This window comes from Abramis brama (genome assembly GCF_963993115.1).
Source record: "Abramis brama genome assembly, chromosome: 16".
NCBI lineage: Eukaryota > Metazoa > Chordata > Actinopteri > Cypriniformes > Leuciscidae > Abramis > Abramis brama.
This window is the reverse complement of record NC_139978.1, coordinates 175,341-194,579: the sequence shown is the minus strand read 5'-3', so window position 1 is coordinate 194,579 and position 19,239 is coordinate 175,341. Positions and strand designations below refer to the sequence as shown.

Here is a 19,239-nt window from a genome sequence, read left to right as displayed (position 1 = left end):
GCTAGGCATTCCTAGTATGTTTCAGTGCCTTGTTTACATGTTGATAGTTTGGCGATTAGAGATTGAAAAGTCATGGCCAATTTCACCATTCCGTCAATGTAAGTCTAGGAGATTTTTTTGTTTTGTTTTAATTGTCTGGTTGAGGAAAGTCATAAATGGTAAATGGACTGCATTTTATATACATTCTCTAAAATATGAGCATGTCTAAAATGTTTGTTTTTTTTACCGCCAGGCAGACAGGCACTAATTTACACTCTCTTTAAGATATACGCTGCACGGGATCCGCTTTTTTAAGCAGAAATGGAGCCGATCCGAGAGTGAAGTAAAAAAGAAGAATTAAAAACAAAACAAAAGGAAGGAGAGAAAGAAAAGTACTGTGTGGGAGCGTTTTAGCGAAGTGGTTAATGAGGATGAATCAAGTGCTGGGTGTGTAATATGGATGATTTGTTTTTGGCTGCGGATTTGGGTGACGATGGAGATCTAATGTACAGTACATCACATAATTTGTTGATAGAGTTTAACTTGTATTGAACAAGAAAACATTTCTTTAAGTGTGATAATAGTGAAATAATGCAAGGAGTTTCTGGTCTCTTACTGTGAATGGCAGTGATGGTCTGTCTCCAGAGGATGGCCAGGGAATGCCTATAAAAAAGGGAAGGGTGAGAAAAAGAGGAAAAAGTTAGAAAAAAGAGAGAGGCTTCTTTAAGAAAATCTGTGTGGTGTCATTTTGAAAAATACTGTATGCCTCACAGCATTTGGGCTTTTGTGTTATTTAATGGTTGTACGTGGATTGCAGTCTTCCCTGGATGCGCTGAATCCATGTGTGGCCTCCGGTTTGGATTCCACCTTACACGGAGCGACACGTGAGGAACACTCCGCAACTTTGACACATGCCAGCGGTGAGCTTTCATCATTCATGCCACCGATGCTGGGGATCTCTACACCGGTAATGCGGCCTATTCGTGATCAACGAAAACTTACTGATCTCAATCCAGCTATCAGGAAACATCGTAAGTTTACATTTTTTCAAACTTTAAACCAGGCAAAAATTCTATGGGACCCACGCTCCAAACCAAGGGGATTATTAGGCGGACATATTAATATCTGTAGCATGGTCTCAAAGAGCGATCAAATGGAACATCTACTAAATAATTCCAACCTGGATTTTCTTGGTGTCTCAGAAACGTGGTTAAGTAAATATTCCCCAGAGGCTGCTGTTAATGTATCTGGATACAATGTTTTCAGAAAGGACAGAGACAAAGGGCGAGGGGGAGGCGTGTTAATCTATGTGAAAGACACAATCAAATGTAATCTGATTGAATGGTCGCCTGTATTAGATATTGAATGCCTTGGACTGAACGTTTGGCTATCCCCTGAAATGTCATTTATTTTAATTTGCCTTTATCGTCCTCCTTCATCTACCATTGCTTTTTATGATAATTTACATAAACTGTTAAAACAATGTCAAGAAAGAAAGGAGCTAATTTTAATGGGTGATTTTAATATAAACTGGGAAAATAAATCTGATCGGAAAAAACTTAAAGACATAACAGACCAATTTGATCTCACCCAGTTAGTTCTTGGTCCCACCCGCATCACTCACTCCTCTCAGACACAAATTGACTTAATGTTTACAAACAGACCGGAAAAGATAACAAAATCTTACAATTTATTAACAGGTTTATCTGACCATAATATAACACTATTAGGAAGGAAACTCACCAAAAAACGTTTTAAGAATACAACCATAGTGAAACAACATCAATTGAGTATTCCTAAAAATGATATGGACAAATTCAAATCTGCCTTAAATGATATCGACTGGACTGATCTTCTGGTTATTGAAGATATAGAGAACAGTTGCAACATGTTTTCAAGCACTGTTAATACTATAATATCCTTATATAACAGAAGAATGTTACACAGACCAAGACAGAAAAATTCTCCACCTTGGCTCAATGAGACTCTCTGGAAACAGATGAGGGACAGAGACTCCTCACTAAAGATTGCACTTAAGTCAGGACTCAGAAGTGACTGGTATAGCTATACATCCCTCAGAAATAGAGTAGTAAGGAACATAAGGAAAGCCAAAGCAGATTTCTATATAAAAGTAATTGATGATGCAAAGGGAGATGGGAAATTAATCTGGAACAATCTTAATAAATTAATTGGTAAAGATACTGAGCACTGCGCACCGGCACTTGAACTGAAATTAAATGGAATCATAACCAGAGAAGATGACATTATAGCAAGCACTTTTAACAATTTTTTTATCCAATCAGTTGAGGAATTGGCACAGAAGTGCATTACTAGTAATATAGTGAGCATTCCTATTGATAATGACAAACCAGTTTTTAGAATTGAGGAAATTAGTGAACTTGAGGTAGAGAATACCATAAATTCACTAAGGAACTCAAAAGCTAAAGATGCTTTTGGTCTTGATTCTGTATTTTTTAAAACTCATAAACAGTCTTTGATTAAACCTCTTACACATTTAATCAATTTATCAATTAAACAAGGTATTTTCCCAAGTTCCTGGAAAACAGCTGTGGTAACCCCCATTTTCAAGGCTGGTGATAAAACACTGGTGGAGAACTACAGGCCCATCAGTATACTACCTGTAATATCCAAGGTAGCAGAGAAATGGGTGGCGAAACAGCTGACTGCTCATCTTAGTAAAGGCCATACACCACTGCACCCAATGCAGTTTGGCTTTCGAAGTAATCACTCCACGGAAACCGCCAACTGCTTTTTTATCGAGAACATCAAAATGAATCTAGATAAAGGAGGCGTGGTGGGTGCAATATTTTTAGATTTCAAAAAAGCATTTGACACCGTCGATCATGACGTTCTTTTGTCAAAACTATCCTATTTTAATTTCTGTGGGAATGCAATTAAATGGATGAAATCATACTTAACTGACAGAAAACAAAGCACACACATTAACAACACTCAATCTACATATCTAAACTGTAAAATAGGTGTCCCTCAAGGATCTATACTGGGCCCCCTTTTGTTCAGTCTCTATATAAATGACCTGCCCACTGTTTGTTCATCTGTACATTTACAAATGTATGCAGATGACACAGTCCTCTACGTGCATGCTAAAAATAAACAACAAGCTGCACACCAACTGACTGAGGCCATGAGCAAGGTATCCATATGGCTAACTAATTCATGCTTACACCTGAACATAAGTAAAACAGTATGTATGTACTTTACAAAACAAACTACTGTGACTTATGACCCTGAGGTAATTGTTAACCAAGATAAGGTTAGAGTGGTATCTGACTTTAAATATCTGGGAATCATCCTAGACTCACAACTCTCATTTAAAAAGCATACAAAAAAGGTTGCCAATATTGTTAAATTTAACCTTGCAAATTTTAAGCACATAAGATCATATCTACCATTGAAGGCCGCAAAGCTCTTCCTGCATGCGATGATCTTATCACATTTTTCTTATTGTTTAACAAGCTGGTCGCAAGCCAATAAAACAACATTGCAACCATTGGAGTCACTCTATAAACAGGCATTAAAAACATTGGACCGTAAGGCTAATAGCTATCATCATTGTCACATAATCAAAAAACACAATATGTTTAGCTTTGAAAACTTCAGACACTTTGCTGACGCATGTCTTGTCTTTAAGGTACTCCGTGGGCTTGCTCCACCACCACTGTGCCAGTTTATAAAACAGAAAGATAAGGTCAATAGAGTAACCAGAGCAACCACCAGAGGGGACTGCATAGTTCAATATAGAAAAAGTAGGATTGGAAACACAGCCTTTTCTGTCAGAGCCACAATTTTTTGGAATAGCCTGCCCAATGAGTTAAGGGAGTGTAATAGTCTCTCCTCTTTTACAAAAACTGCTTAAATCTTGGATTAGGGATAATTATAATTGTAACCATACACCAAATATTTAAGTTTATGAACATATATATATATATATTTTCAGGGCTGCCAACTCTCACGCATTGAGCGTGAGACTCACGCAATTGACACTTTTCACACACTCTCACGCCACACATCCATTTTCTCACGCACAGAAAAATTGCGGAGCAAAGAGGTAACCTACTTTTAATATTAAACTAATTCTCAGCTCTTAGATTTCATCAATTTTATTACGAAATTCAGACAAAAATACGTTTGGCGCTTGTAAATGTGACGTGACAGATCGCTGAGCGCCTCAGTTCAAGTGCACGTGAACCGATCATCTGTTACTTTTTTATTTAAAGATGCAGTACAACTTACCAAAAGTATACATAATATCGACCAATTAGTGTTTTTCAACCACGGAAAGAGGTCAATATAACAGCAGGAGAACAATTATGTTACATAACGTTACATTTACCTCAGGAAAGCCATTTAATGACCATAGCATGTTAACTGAATAGAAAAAATAGCTAGAGAGGAGATTTTGCTGAGCACTATATTACATATTTATTATATTTTTACTTATGTCATTAAATAATTGTTATTATAACAAAAACTGCATTATATTTAATTTGTTATTTTTAACCTTTAATAATACCAGCAGATTGGGCCCTCTATGTTTACAGCATTAGGTGAGATTTTTTTTTAAAATAAAATTTAAAATAAACATGTATCCAAATTAGTCAATATTGAATCAAAATCGGAATCAAATCACAAGAATGGAATTGAAATCTTGAATTTTTTGTCAAGCAATAATAAAAACTGTCCCCTACCAGTCATTGTACAATGTAAACATTGTAACATGTTGTCACTAAACTTCATAAAATTCTATTTAGTTACCAAATGTTTTGACAATCACAATTACATACCCCCCCAAAAAAACAAATCTCACTCCAAGCTAAACTCAAAAGTTGGCAGCCCTGTATTTTTTTTAATATACTGCATCTACTTTATACTGTAAGTTGAGGGTTGATGAGGTGAACAATATATTGTCTGTTTGAGGGTATGCCCATATTGTTTTAAAATTCCTGCTGTATTTATTACATTGCTACTGTATTTTATAGTGTATCTTTATTGACTTTTGTATTTTAGGGTGCCTGTTAAGACCTGGCTAGGGACAACAGATGGAAACTAGCACTTGTAGCTAACTCTGACTTGTTTACAGCAAGTAACTTGTCTGTTGATCAATGAGCATTGTCCCTATCAAATAAAAAAAATAAAAAAATAAAAAATAAATGCATATAAACATGTTCAACCACTCTCACTCTCACTCTCTACTCTCACATACACACAATCTCATTTCAGCTCTCTGTCACTCACACACACACACGTGCGCGCACACACACACAAGCACATTCTCTCATTATGTCTCACTTTTAAGCAACACAAAAGCAGTGAGTCAGCAGGCACATAACTGTGTGAGATGGAGGGGGAGGAAAATCTTCTCAACATGCCACATTTGATTTTTAGCCAACTCAAAAACAGACATGCATGTCTGCATGCACATGCAAAAAACTTTTACACACACCCACACAAATGTACATGCCAGAGTTGTGCATTATTAATAATCCATGAATTTGAATTGAGGTGATAAAAAGGATGCATTATTGTAATTTCCAGGCCCAGGCTCAGTCGGGAGTTCTCCTCTGGCCAATGAACGAACAGTGTGTGATTATGATTCAGGCAGCATTATATGTCAGAAGTCAGATTGGTTTGGAACAATCAGAATATTATCCAGTTCCATCTGGTTGAAGATCGGAGTCACGTCGGTATAGAGATGGGTTTGTTGAGGATCAGTGCAAATGCTGTCAGGTCGATGAGGCCTTCACAGGGGAGAGTCTAGTTGACAATATCTCTGCTGACACTTCAGGGATGCGTTGTGGTCGTGTCTAGGTGCAGTTCCACCATATGATTTGTATTCGGCCCGAATCCGGCTGACTTCATCATGCGTTGAGGTCGTGTCTAGGCACAGGTCCTCCATCTGATCTGGGTACGGCCCGGATCCGGCTGACTACAGTAAACCTCAGAATAAGCAGAAAGACTAACATTAGTGTAGATGCCATTCTTCTTATGATGTAACGAGTACATCGGGTGTTATAGGAAGTGTTCCCGGTTCCGGCTGACCTAATTTATGCAGCCTTATAATAACCATTTAACTGATTTGAATAATAGGAATGTTTAATTTTTTATGTGTATGACAGGTTAAAGAGATGTGTTTTTAGTCTAGATTTGTCTGCTTCCCGGACAATGTTAGGAAGACTGTTCCAAAGTTTTGGTGCTAAATAGGAAAAGGATCTACCGCCAGCAGTCGATTTAGATATTCTAGGTATTATAAACTGGCCAGAGTTTGGAGATCGCAATAGACGTGAAGGTGTGACCGAGTGCAGAGGACGAGCTAGTGTGACCGAGGCTGGAGGACGAGCTGGTGTGACCGAGGCTGGAGGACGAGCTGGTGTGACCGAGGGCGGAGGACGAGCTGGTGTGACCGAGGGCGGAGGATGAGCTGGTGTGACCGAGGGCGGAGGACGAGCTGGTGGGACCGAGGGCGGAGGACGAGCTGGTGTGACCGAGGGCTGAGGACGAGCTGGTGGGACCGGGGGCGGAGGACGAGCTGGTCTGACCGAGGGCGGAGGACGAGCTGGTGTGACCGAGGGCGGAGGACGAGCTGGTGTGACCGAGGGCGGAGGACGAGCTGGTGGGACCGAGGGCGGAGGACGAGCTGGTGGGACCGAGGGCTGAGGACGAGCTGATGGGACCGGACGAGCTGGTGGGACCGGGGGCGGAGGACGAGCTGGTGGGACCAAGGGCGGAGGACGAGCTGGTGTGACCGAGGGCTGAGGACGAGCTGGTGGGACCGGGGGTGGAGGACGAGCTGGTGTGACCGAGGGCGGAGGACGAGCTGGTGGGACCGAGGGCGGAGGACGAGCTGGTGGGACCGAGGGCTGAGGACGAGCTGGTGGGACCGGGGGCTGAGGACGAGCTGGTGGGACCGGGGGTGGAGGACGAGCTGGTGGGACCGAGGGCGGAGGACGAGCTGGTGTGACCGAGGGCTGAGGACGAGCTGGTGGGACCGGGGGTGGAGGACGAGCTGGTGGGACCGGGGGTGGAGGACGAGCTGGTGGGACCGGGGGTGGAGGACGAGCTGGTGGGACCGAGGGCAGGGCTGAGGATGAGCTGGTGTGACCGAGGGCAGAGGACGAGCTGGTGTGACCGAGGGCGGAGGACGAGCTGGTGGGACCGAGGGCGGAGGACGAGCTGGTGTGACCGAGGGCTGAGGACGAGCTGGTGGGACCGGGGGTGGAGGACGAGCTGGTGTGACCGAGGGCGGAGGACGAGCTGGTGTGACCGAGGGCAGAGGACGAGCTGGTGGGACCGAGGGCGGAGGACGAGCTGGTGTGACCGAGGGCTGAGGACGAGCTGGTGGGACCGGGGGTGGAGGACGAGCTGGTGGGACCGAGGGCGGAGTGTGACCGAGGCTGGAGGACGAGCTGGTGTGACCGAGGGCGGAGGACGAGCTGGTGTGACCGAGGGTGGAGGATGAGCTGGTGTGACCGAGGGCGGAGGACGAGCTGGTGTGACCAAGGGCGGAGGACGAGCTGGTGTGACCGAGGGCAGAGGACAAACTGGTGGGACCGAGGGCGGAGGACGAGCTGGTGTGACCGAGGGCTGAGGACGAGCTGGTGGGACCGGGGGTGGAGGACGAGCTGGTGGGACAGAGGGCAGAGGACGAGCTGGTGGGACCGAGGGCGGAGGACGAGCTGGTGTGACCGAGGGCTGAGGACGAGCTGGTGGGACCGGGGGTGGAGGACGAGCTGGTGGGACCGAGGGCGGAGGACGAGCTGGTGGGACCGAGGGCAGAGGACGAGCTGGTGGGACCGAGGGCTGAGGAGTTCGCAGCGGAGGCCTAACGAGGTCTGACCCAGGCGGAGCCGACGGTCCGAGTGAGCCCGGTGAGGTCAAACGGCCGAAGGTCGACACTGGAGTCGAGGGAGGAAGAAGCACAGAGGCTAGGGCGACGAGTCGAGGTGGAGCTGAGCACTCCGAGGCTGGAGGCGGAGCCACGGGCTCATATCGCCCAGGAGGGATTGGCTCCTCCCAGGTGGAACCACACCACTGAGAGGAGGTGACACTGATGGACCAATGGGAGACCAATGGTAGACCAGACAGAGAATGAATGTGAGAGATCAACTTATATAGCAAACACAAACGAGGATAATTAATAGAACACAGCTGAAACCAGCGATGGGCGCTTGAGATGCAGAGTGCAATGAATTAATGATTTTAAGAAGAGGATCTATGACCTTTCAAATAAATTTAATCGTACCGCTCTGCTCTATCTATGTGTCTGATTTAAAGTAGACAAAATGTAGATCCAATAAGCTGTAATTGATGAAAATAACCGTAATTTTTATCCGTCTGACCAAAAATTGTGCTGCAAACATCAAAGAAAGCCCTTCAATATCTTTTTCCCCTATGTATTTCCACAAACATTGAACATAATAACTAATTGACATTAATCTTATTACTAGTCTTCCCCCCTAGATGTCATCCTCTTATTTACCTAGCGCGTTGTTAAAGCAGGGATCCTGTCATTCATTCAGTGCTGAACATGGCGGATGCAGGTGCGGCTCTCAGCTTGAAAGATATTTCAGACAGTTGAATGAACGGACATTCTGGTCCGATCGGACCAGTTCTGCAAAGTCACAAAAGTTTATCATTTGCACACATTTTCAAGCCTTGCCAGAAATTTTGTGCGCCCACACACCCGAAGGGCACACAGCTGCGCGTGTCAGACAGTGTGTAAATAATAAAATGAATTCTCTTTCATGTCTCCTTGCGCTTAAACAGACAAATTCACAAAAATGTATCTCAAAATGCCCACCTTTGTGAGTATCCAAGTAAACATAGTCAATTATGGGTTAAGTAAACAGTAGAGAAAGAGCGCATGCGCTAATATTCCTGCTGTTGTCTGTGTTCTTAATGTTAATCTAACTACAAAAGACAAAGAACTCACTCCCTACTCTTCACTGAATAAGTTTTTTGTAACTATAATAATGATGAACTTTTATTTAATTTCTACAGTGAAGATTATACCCTATAATCCTTATATACCTTATATACCTAACCCTAACCCAGTGTTATTTTACATTTGATTATTCAATTTCTATACCTGAGAACTGTTAGACCTACCTGAAAAACCTTAAAAGCACTGATTATTTAATTTGTATCTTTGTTCTATTGTATTTATTTATTTGTGTTATTGCTTGTAGTTTAATTATTTGTTCTTTTTTTATTAATGACTTGTTTACTTGTTTTAGATCTATCATGACAAACCAGTCCTCTGACTCGATTTGACTCATGAACAATGGGATTGTTAACATCTTTACTCTGAATCTCCTCAGAGATCGATTCAAGGGCCGAAGATCTAGAATGGGACGCAACCCCCCATCCTTATTAGAATAATGAAAGAGAATCCAGACTCCCTCTCATGAGGAGGAATGAGCTCTATGGCCTCCTTCGCCAAGATGGACTATGCTAGTGTTGTCAAAAGTACCGACTTCGGTACCAATTTTAAAAATGAGACGATACCAGCATTTCCCTCAAGCATTTTGAGCGCTGTTGAATGGATTCTTAAAAACCTCTGATTGGCCATTTTGTTCTCGCGCTCAACTAATATGTCTGTGATTGGCTACAATGATCAACGTTTCAGAAACATTGTTAATAGATATCTTTGACACTCTTCACCGAGCGCTTACACAGATACACACGGGAGCGTTTGAAAGCAGGCGTCTATCAGTGGATATATTGTAGCCAATCACAGACATATACGTTGAGCGTGTGAACACAATGGCCAATCAGAGGTTTTTAAGAATCCATACAAACTCTGGAATAGTCTTCCTAGCATCACTCAAAAAGCAGACACACTCTGTCAGTTTAAATCTAGACTAAAACCACATCTCTTTAACCTGTCATACACATACAAGATACAAGATAAAATATATATCACATGCACAGTAAAACACCACGGTTTTGACCAGACAATGAAATTCTTATTTCACTTGTCTTATTTCACCCGTTTGTCTCCCTTACACAAAAATATACAATATAAATACAAACAGTGAAAAACGTGCATGATACATTATCACATTATTCTATTTCAATTCAGTTAAATGATTGCATGGCTGCATAAATTAGGTCAACTGGAATCAGGAACACTTCCTATAACACCGGATGTACTGTACTCATCATAAGAAGAATGGCATCTACACTAATACTAGTCTGTCTGTCTGATCCATATCCCGAGGTTACCGTAGTCAGCCGTATCCAGACCGTATCTAGATCAGATGGAGGACCTGCGCCTAGACACGCCCACAACGCATGATGTAGTCAGCCGGATCTGAATTCTGATGTGATGCTTCCTGAATCATAATGACACCATGTTCGTTCGTTGGCCAGAGGAGAACTGAGCAACTGATTCTGTTTTCTCCCAAGGTTTTTTCCTCCATTCAGTCACTGATGGAGTTTGTGTTCCTGTCACTGTCGCCTCTGGCTTGCTAAGTTGGGGACACTTAATATTCAACAATATTATTGAAAAATATTTTAACCCCCTGAGGTCGGCGTTTGCGCCGGCGATTCCATCTTGCTTTTTTTCTTATCAGTGCAAAAAAATACTCTGTTGATTTTGATCTTACATATAAGTGTTGTACATCATTCGATCCTGTTAAGTGTCTATTTTTTTTTGTGTATACACACAATAAAAACAAAGTGTTGTGCTTTTCGCCAAATAAAGAAAAATAAACATGATGCGAGTTCTGCCCTCTCTCTGTCAGTGAAGTCCATTCTGAAACGTGTCCGAAAATGAACTGTAACTCAGCGAATACTCAGTCACACAAGGACAAGAGATATGTCTTTATAAAGCTTGAATTCTCTTCTTTTAAATGAAGTAATTTATATAAAAAACAAATATTCTCTGTTTATGTAATCTGTATGAAAAGAGAGAGATGTCAGTCATTCTCATTATCGTTCTCGCAACTCATTATCTGCTAATGTGAACGCCTACGGAGAGCGTGCGCTATTCAAATGCAAATGATCTGAGGCAATCCATGCAAACCTGAGAACGCCCACATCAGCTGGATAAAACACATCAAGTTTAATCAGATTCATGTACTTTACGTCATCTTGTGACGCTGTGAGGAATAATCCTGGGAAATTTACCTCAGAAGTGCTGGTTTAGTTTCATTTCGAGTTTAAAATAGCCTGAAAATAGTCGACCCTATAGTCTACCGAGCTGGGGACTATTTTCAGGCGCTGCATCATATCATTATGCCTGCTGGACCCATGGTACAGCAGCAAAGTTTCTTGATTATTACGCAGGAATGAGAGTATAGTTCCTAGCCATATCAGCCTAGAAAATCGCAACTTTTCATTTTCCGTCGGTCTTAGTACACAATGTAACTACAGAAGAGTCAAGTTTTAAATAGGAAAAATAGCGAAACTCTTTGGTCATTTTTTTGAGAGAGATGCTAATGGTCTTGTCCGATTCAATGATCTATGCTAAGCTATGCTAAAAGTGGTACCGCCAGACCCGGAGTTCGGCTGAATGGATTCGAAAACGGTTAAACTCAACTGTTTAAAGGAGAACTCCGGTTGCCTACACCATGTTATCCTCTAAAATTTTACTGTATTTACTTCCTGTTTTCAGTTGAAGTCCACAGTAGTCGATTGTCGAGTTCACGCGCGTGATCATAGGTAACTAAGCAACAGTGGAGAACTCGACAATCGATTACTGTGGACTTCGACCGAAAACAGGAAGTAAATACAGGTATGTGCGCTGGCTGAATTAACATCACTTTTATTCATATCTTTCACATCTACTGCAGTCAGATTTACCCGTGTTCACTCTGAAGGAATCACTCACATGGCTGGGCACTTGTAATGACACATCAAGGATGTTAAGAGGCTAAAAGCAGGTTTAAAACTTGCCCCATTTAAGTCAACAGGGTGCAAATTTTAAAAAGAGGATAACACGGTGTAGGCAACACCGATTTTTGTCGTTGTTCTCTGTACTGAAAGCACTCCAAATTTACAAAAAAATTAGCTCAATGTTAAAATTGACCGGAGTTCTCCTTTAACTCTGGGGGAGCCTGTTTCCAAAAAAAGTGGAGTATCCCTTTAAATTTGACTGTATTCTTGTCAATTTCTAAATGTTTACTTTTTGATTTATGAAAAAAAACATTTTGCTGTTACTTTTTTAAAATTGGTTTTATTATTATCTAACAATTTCTTGCTTTTTGTTAGATTTTATTAGTTGTAATTTTGTATGTAAACATTTAACTTTTAAAATAAAGGTTTTACAACATCATCATCTTCTGTTATATGTGGGCCTCCATGCTCATCTATTTACAGTGTATGATATTGGTGGAGGGTGGTGGGGGCCCACATCAATATTTTTTCAGGGGGCCCCGAATCCTCTAGCTACGGCCCTGGTTGCCTTTCCACACAAAACGTGTCTTACAAAGTTTAAATCAATTTATTCCCGCTAGGCGCGACCTGCGCCGTAGATGGCAGAACCTGGGAGGGGGGGGTGGTCATCCTGGAGTCAGTGAACAGGACCGACAGGAGACTCCAGGATTGTATCGCTGACCGTGGCGGAGCAGGCTGAGGAGGAGACCACGGCGGCGCAGGCTGAGCAGGGGGCCACGGCGGCGCAGGCTGAGCAGGGGGCCACGGCGGCGCAGGCTGAGCAGGGGGCCAGGGCGGAGCAGGCCCTTCGGGCGGCCATGGCGGAGAAGACCCTTTGGGCGGCCATGGCGGAGAAGGCTGAAACGGCGTCCCAGAAGGACCAGGCAGCACTGGCAATAAGTCCCCCCAGAGGACTTATTGCCCCCCCAAAATTTTCTTGGAGGTTAACGGGCTTAGGCTCCGGGTCGGAGGAGTCCAGCGGCGAAGGCGTGTCAGGGCTGGATGAGACAGGCGGTGAAGGCGGGTCAGGGCTGGACAGGACCAGCGGCGAAGACGGGTCTGGACTGGACTAGCGGCGAAGGCGGTTCAGGGCTGGACAGGACCAGCGGCGAAGGCGGCTCAGGGCTGGACAGGACCAGCGGCGAAGAGGGCTTTGAGCTGGGCAGGACCAGCGGCGAAGAGGGCTTTGAGCTGGGCAGGACCAGCGGCGAAGAGGGCTCTGAGCTGGACAGGACCAACGGCGGAGAGGGCTCTGAGCTGGACAGGACCAGCGGCAGAGAGGGCTCTGAGCTGGACAGGACCAGCGGCGGAGAGGGCTCTGAGCTGGACAGGACCAGCGGCGGAGAGGGCTCTGAGCTGGACAGGACCAGCGGCGGAGAGGGCTCTGAGCTGGGCAGGACCAGCGGCGAAGAGGGCTCTGAGCTGGACAGGACCAGCGGCGAAGAGGGCGTTGAGCTGGACAGGACCAGCGATGAAGAGGGCGTTGAGCTGGACGGAAGCAGTGGAGAAGGGAGATCCAAGCCAGGCAGAACCAGCGAGAAGAACCTCTCTGCAGGCGTGACGTTCTCAGTCTCTAGCTCGGCAGGCATGACGCTGTCTGCATTGGCCTCAGCAGATCTTGTGTTGTATGTGGGCTCAGCATGACTGGCGTGACGTGCAGGGTCGCTAGTGCTGGCGACTGACTCGGGATCGGCTGTGCAGGCGACTGACTCGGGATCGGCTGTGCAGGCGACTGACTCGGGATCGGCTGTGCAGGCGACTGACTCGGGATCGGCTGTGCAGGCGACTGACTCGGGATCGGCTGTGCAGATGAGAGGAGGGAGATCGGAGAAGTCATCATCCCTGGTGAAAAGCTCGGTTGTGCAGATGACTGGCTCAGGTTCTGGCTTTACTGGGCAGGCGACTAGAGGCTTGACTGGGAGATCCAACGGGATGTGGAGATCGGGCTGGACGAGAGGGTCAGGCTGGATGAGAGGATCGTCCACGACTCCCACTGTGAGGGAAGAGCCACACACCCACAGGGTGCGGTCGATGAACTCCGTGAAGGGGAGATGAAAATCATCCCACAACAACATTTGTTCAAGTGGATTGCTCAACCCACTCCAAAACGTCATCTTTAGAATTCCAAGATCTTTACTCACAACTTGATAGTAGACGAGGAATATTTCCACATATTCCTCCAAAGACAACTTCCCTTGCTCAGTTTTAAGGTCAGTTATTCTGTAACGTCAGCGGGTTGAAGAAGACGAAGGTCAAGCAAAGATACAAAATACTCAATATTTATTTCCATAGGCAAAATCCAACCAAACTCAAAACAGTGCACTAGCGCACAAACAATAACCGACCAAGACATGGGTGAGAAGAGAACTTAAATACAGAGAAGATAATGACAAGACAACAGGTGAAGGAGATGATGATGGGTGAACACAGGTGATGAGGATGATGATGACGATGTGCAGGTGAAGGTGATGATGGAGGATTCTGGGAAGTGTAGTGCAGACACAGACGAGGAAGAAGGCGGTGAATGTGACACCATTAGTCAAGTCTTGTGGACACATATTTAGTATGTGTTTTGTGGCCTTATTTCAGAAACTTTCATTTCAATAACCATGCAGGTTATGTGATAAACCATGTGATTATTCTCTCAAAAATACAAACATGTACATACATGTTGCACACATATTATGGTAGCCCTGTTTGTGCTAAATAGAGTGTAATTACACCTTTGCCATTATTATGTTTATAAGCAACTGAAAAAAGCAAAAATGTCAGGACATGTCAAAACATCTCAAGGACCCCAAAAACACCTCAGACCCCAGAGGGTTAATGACAGTGTATTTATTGAATAAAAATTAATTATCTTATTTATCAAAATAAACTGAAAATAGTACAAACTTTGCTTAAGTGATTGTTTTGAACAAGTATTAACTTAGACATAATTCAAAAAACATATTATTTTAGTTATAGTTTAGTATTTCTATCAATACTTTGTGCCTTTTCCCTGTGTGTGGGGTAAAGTCCCACTTTGCCACCTCATACGTTTATAAGATTTTTAAACATCAGAAACAATGGGGTCGTCTTATATTCAGGTTCTAAACTTTTACATAGCAACAATAGGGAGCACCAAATACACGTAAAACAGAGTGTGCTCCCCACGACTGATAAACGAAGCAGAGTCATCAAACAACTCTCATTAAGCAGCCAGGAAATAGGGTGTCAGAGTGTAATGTTAGAAGATGGCGAGCCCTAAAAACTAACAGTCAAAGAAAAGCTTACCACGGTCCTAAAAGCAGCCGCTTCGAAGAAACTGACAGGCAAGTGACAGGCAAAGAAATGAGGGGCTGGTCATAACCAGAGCTGTCATCCAGCTGAAGACACTGGATATCGCCAAAGAGTTGAACTTACCCACCAGCGGGGCAACTCAATTCTTATTTCAGCTATGTACTGACACACTTGCCTGTCAGTGTCCTCGAAGCATTACGCCACAAAACAAGTCTTGCACAGCGCCTGCCCTCCGACTTCAGCGAGAGCGCTATGTGATCAGCCTAAGGAAAAAACATTCATATCCCCTGGATCAGACAGGTCATGCGGATCAAACACCTGTGTTTTTTGACAAGACAGCATCTGTCACTGTACATAAAAAAGGTGAGAAATCAGTCATTGTGAAATCTACTGGAAATGAGAACTACATGTTATTTTTATGGTATGCCATAACATTTCTTGGTTATATTTTGTTATTTTAGTTTTTTACTATCCTATGAAGCTAAAAAAGTACATTTTCCACACTTATTTCAATACAGAAAAATATTTTGTCAGCCACATATGGTAAAAATGAGCTATCATTTCTTTTTTCAATCTATCTGAAATTCAATTCAAACCATGTTAGTTTTACTTAAAATTTTGTGACTTTTTCTCATTTAGGGTCATGAACATGCATGCAAAGTTTCAACAGTGTAGTGAAATGTGCATACAGAAATTCTATACAATCTTGCTGTTCATGGGTCAATTTGACCCATATAGACATCTATTCAAAAGCAACTGTACAGACCCATAATACAAAACACTTATTTGTTGTATGTCAGAACTCTTCAACTCTAGTCCTGAAGTGCCAGCGTCTTAGCCTAGAAATCTAGACGCACCCTAGCGGCAGCAAAATGTATTTTGCAGCCAGGGTAGTCTAGTAACTCTCCATTGACTTTCGGAGCTGTAAAAACCTAAATTGGGTCAGGCCAATCACGTCGTGTATAGAGTAGGCGGGGCGGGTTTAACATAATGATGACAGAGTTGCGACGGTTACCTGGCTGCGACTTGAAAACAAAGAATGGCGGCTGCTGGAGAACAGTCTTTCGAATCGGCTTTGGCCGCGACTCTGGAGGACTTAGCTTTTCTTTGAGAAAAGAGCAAAAAATGGCACTTAAGTCATTCTTAAAAAAGGAAGATGTGTTCGTAGTTTTGCCGGCCAGATTCAAAAGTTGAATCTATAAACTAACGTTAGCTCCACTCTTGGGAAAACGCTCTGGTTGGTTGAAGCGCTGTCCTATTGCGTGCAGAGGGAATTTGAAAGACAGCCGTTTATCCCGCCCCTCGGATTGAGCCGTGTCTATGGTGAGTTGCCAGACCCAACATCTTGATGTAGGTCTGGCTTGCCAGGCTACCAGCGTCTTACTGAGTTTAACATCTTTTTATTTTCAAAGTTTGTGAAAATAAAAAGTTGTTTTAACTGTTAACTGTCTGTCCCACTTATTGAGCATATACTTGAATTAGATTGCAATAAATCTTGAATATTTCAAAGCACCGACTTAAGTTTGGTATCTTTTTAAAGGGAACATTTCATAGATTATTGTATGTCAAAACAGTTGTAAAAGTAAAGTTTTAAAAAAGTTATAGAAGTTTAAGTTTATGAAAATGTAAAATGTAAAATGTATATTATATATATATATATATTTTACAAAACATTGTTAAACTCTAAAACTTCAAGAAAATGTTAGGTTGATATCTCAAAAAAAATAAAAAATAATTTTGGGCGCAGTAATAAACTTTTCCACTAGATGACATCCAAACTCCACCGGTGACCATTGAGGACGCTTCGATTGCCAAAAATGGTTTGAGTGATCTGAACCATATATTTCCATACTATTCAAAATATTTATGAAGTAGACATTCTATTCAGAAGTAGTTTGGGCAGTAATGTTATTATTTGATTTGAATTCAATCTCTAAAACTCATAAACATGGGGAAAGAATTAGAGCATGGGTTATAGTTTGGCAACACATCACAAATGAAAAATGTATTGCTATTCTTCTATTGCTCTGTCATTTCTTTTGAAATGAAAAGTCTCCAAATATGAAAACTAGAGTCTGAAAGCTTTCAAATGCTGTATACTTTGTCAAGATTACTTTAGGTTTAGACTAAGATATTTCGGTGTATACAAATTTTATAAACAAATATTTTTCCATTTTACAGTGGGTGAACATATCCCCGATAATATTCTATATCGAAAACAATCGGATTGCTTTGATATCGCTACTTATATCCAACTTTCCAAACATCCCCTACTAGCTTTAGCCTGCTAGCATCACTAGTGTGGTTTCGCTCGTCTTGTTTACACTCTTTTCACTTTAATTACATTAGAAACTGTTGCACCGATCAGATCAAAAAAGGTTAGAGAGAAAAGTACTGCACCATGGTCCAACAGTATTACTCACGAGAGAAACTTGTAATCTAGAGCGTAAATGGAAACAAACTCATTTAGATGTCTTTAGAATCGCGTGAAAAGACAGCACTTCCCGTTCCCAGCAGCCAGGGCCGAGCATATCCACCAACTAATAGAAAATAACCAAAACAATCCAAGATTTTTATTTAGTACAGTGGCGAGATTAACAAATAAACAGACATCACCTGAACAAATTATTCCATTACAGTTTAGTAGTAATGACTTTATGAATTTCTTCACTGAGAAAATTTAAAGCATCAGAAATACAATTGTAAATGTACCACCTTTAACAGCGTCTTATGATTCAGCCTGAATTATCACCCCTCAAGAACAATTGCAGTGCTTCACAACTATAGGACAGGAAGAGCTAAATAAACGTATCATGGCATCTAAACCAACACCATGTTTATTAGATCCAATACCCAGTAAACTGAAAGAGTTGTTACTTGTAGCAGAACAGCCTCTTCTCAATATTATTAACTCGTCTTTATCTCTAGGTTATGTTCCAAGATCGTTCAAGTTTGCAGTTATTAAGCTTCTCATAAAGAAATCACAATTAGATCCAAATGAATTAGTTTTTTTTTCATAGTGTGAATTTTGGGGAATTGTGTTGAATCCAATTAGGGTCAATTTGACCCATACCATACAGGCTGTAACCAGAAATCGAACAGTGCACAAGGGTCACAAGTCAATTATAACGTATTAATTTCCACAATTATTCAAACAGAGCATACATTAAGCCATATAAAGTGAACAAAGAACATTTACATCATCCAGTGCGCTCACCCCACACCAGCTACAGGTGGACCCAGTGTGCTCACCCCACACCAGCTACAGGTGGAGACAGTGCGCTCACCACACACCAGCTACAGGTGGAGCCAGTGCGCTCACCACACACCAGCTACAGGTGGATCCAGTGCGCTCACCACACACCAGCTACAGGTGGAGCCAGTGTGCTCACCCCACACCAGCTACAGGTGGAGCCAGTGCACTCACCACACACCAGCTACAGGTGGATCCAGTGCGCTCACCCCACACCAGCTACAGGTGGAGCCAGTGTGCTCACCACACACCGTCTATAGGTGGAGACAGTGCGCTCATCCCACACCAGCTACAGGTGGAGCCAGCACTCACCACACACCAGCTATAGGTGGAGACAGTGCGCTCACCACACACCGGCTATAGGTGGAGACAGTGTGCTCACCCCACACCAGCTACAGGTGGATCCAGTGCGCTCACCCCACACCAGCTACAGGTGGAGCCAGTGCGCTCGCCACACACCAGCTACAAGGCAGGCAAGGCAAGGCAAGGCAAGGCAAGTTTATTTATATAGCACATTTCATACACAGTGGCAATTCAAAGTGCTTTACATAGAAGAAATTAAAATAATAAAAAGAAAGAAGAATAATTAAAATAATAAAAAGAAATAAGAATAATTAAAACAGTTAAAAAAAATAAGATACAGTACAGTACAAACATTCGGACGAACAGTGGCACAGTGCTCATTCATTAAATGCATAGTTAAACAGAAGTGTTTTGAGTCTGGATTTGAATGTGACTACTGTAGGAGCACGTCTGATCTCCTCTGGAAGCTGGTTCCAGCTGCGGCTGGCATAATAGCTAAAAGC

The 19,239-nt window shown here is 42.9% G+C and overlaps 1 protein-coding gene across 1 annotated transcript in view; it reads right to left on the bottom strand.

Moving 5' to 3' along the window:
* LOC311066546 (uncharacterized protein) overlaps positions 1 to 19,239 on the bottom strand; it is a 69,334-nt gene that overhangs the window by 16,450 nt on the left and 33,645 nt on the right. The window contains exon 4 of the mRNA XM_084087768.1: positions 596 to 642. Within this exon, the coding sequence (XP_083943894.1) occupies positions 596 to 642 (47 nt within the window). The remainder of the gene's footprint in view (positions 1 to 595; positions 643 to 19,239) is intronic.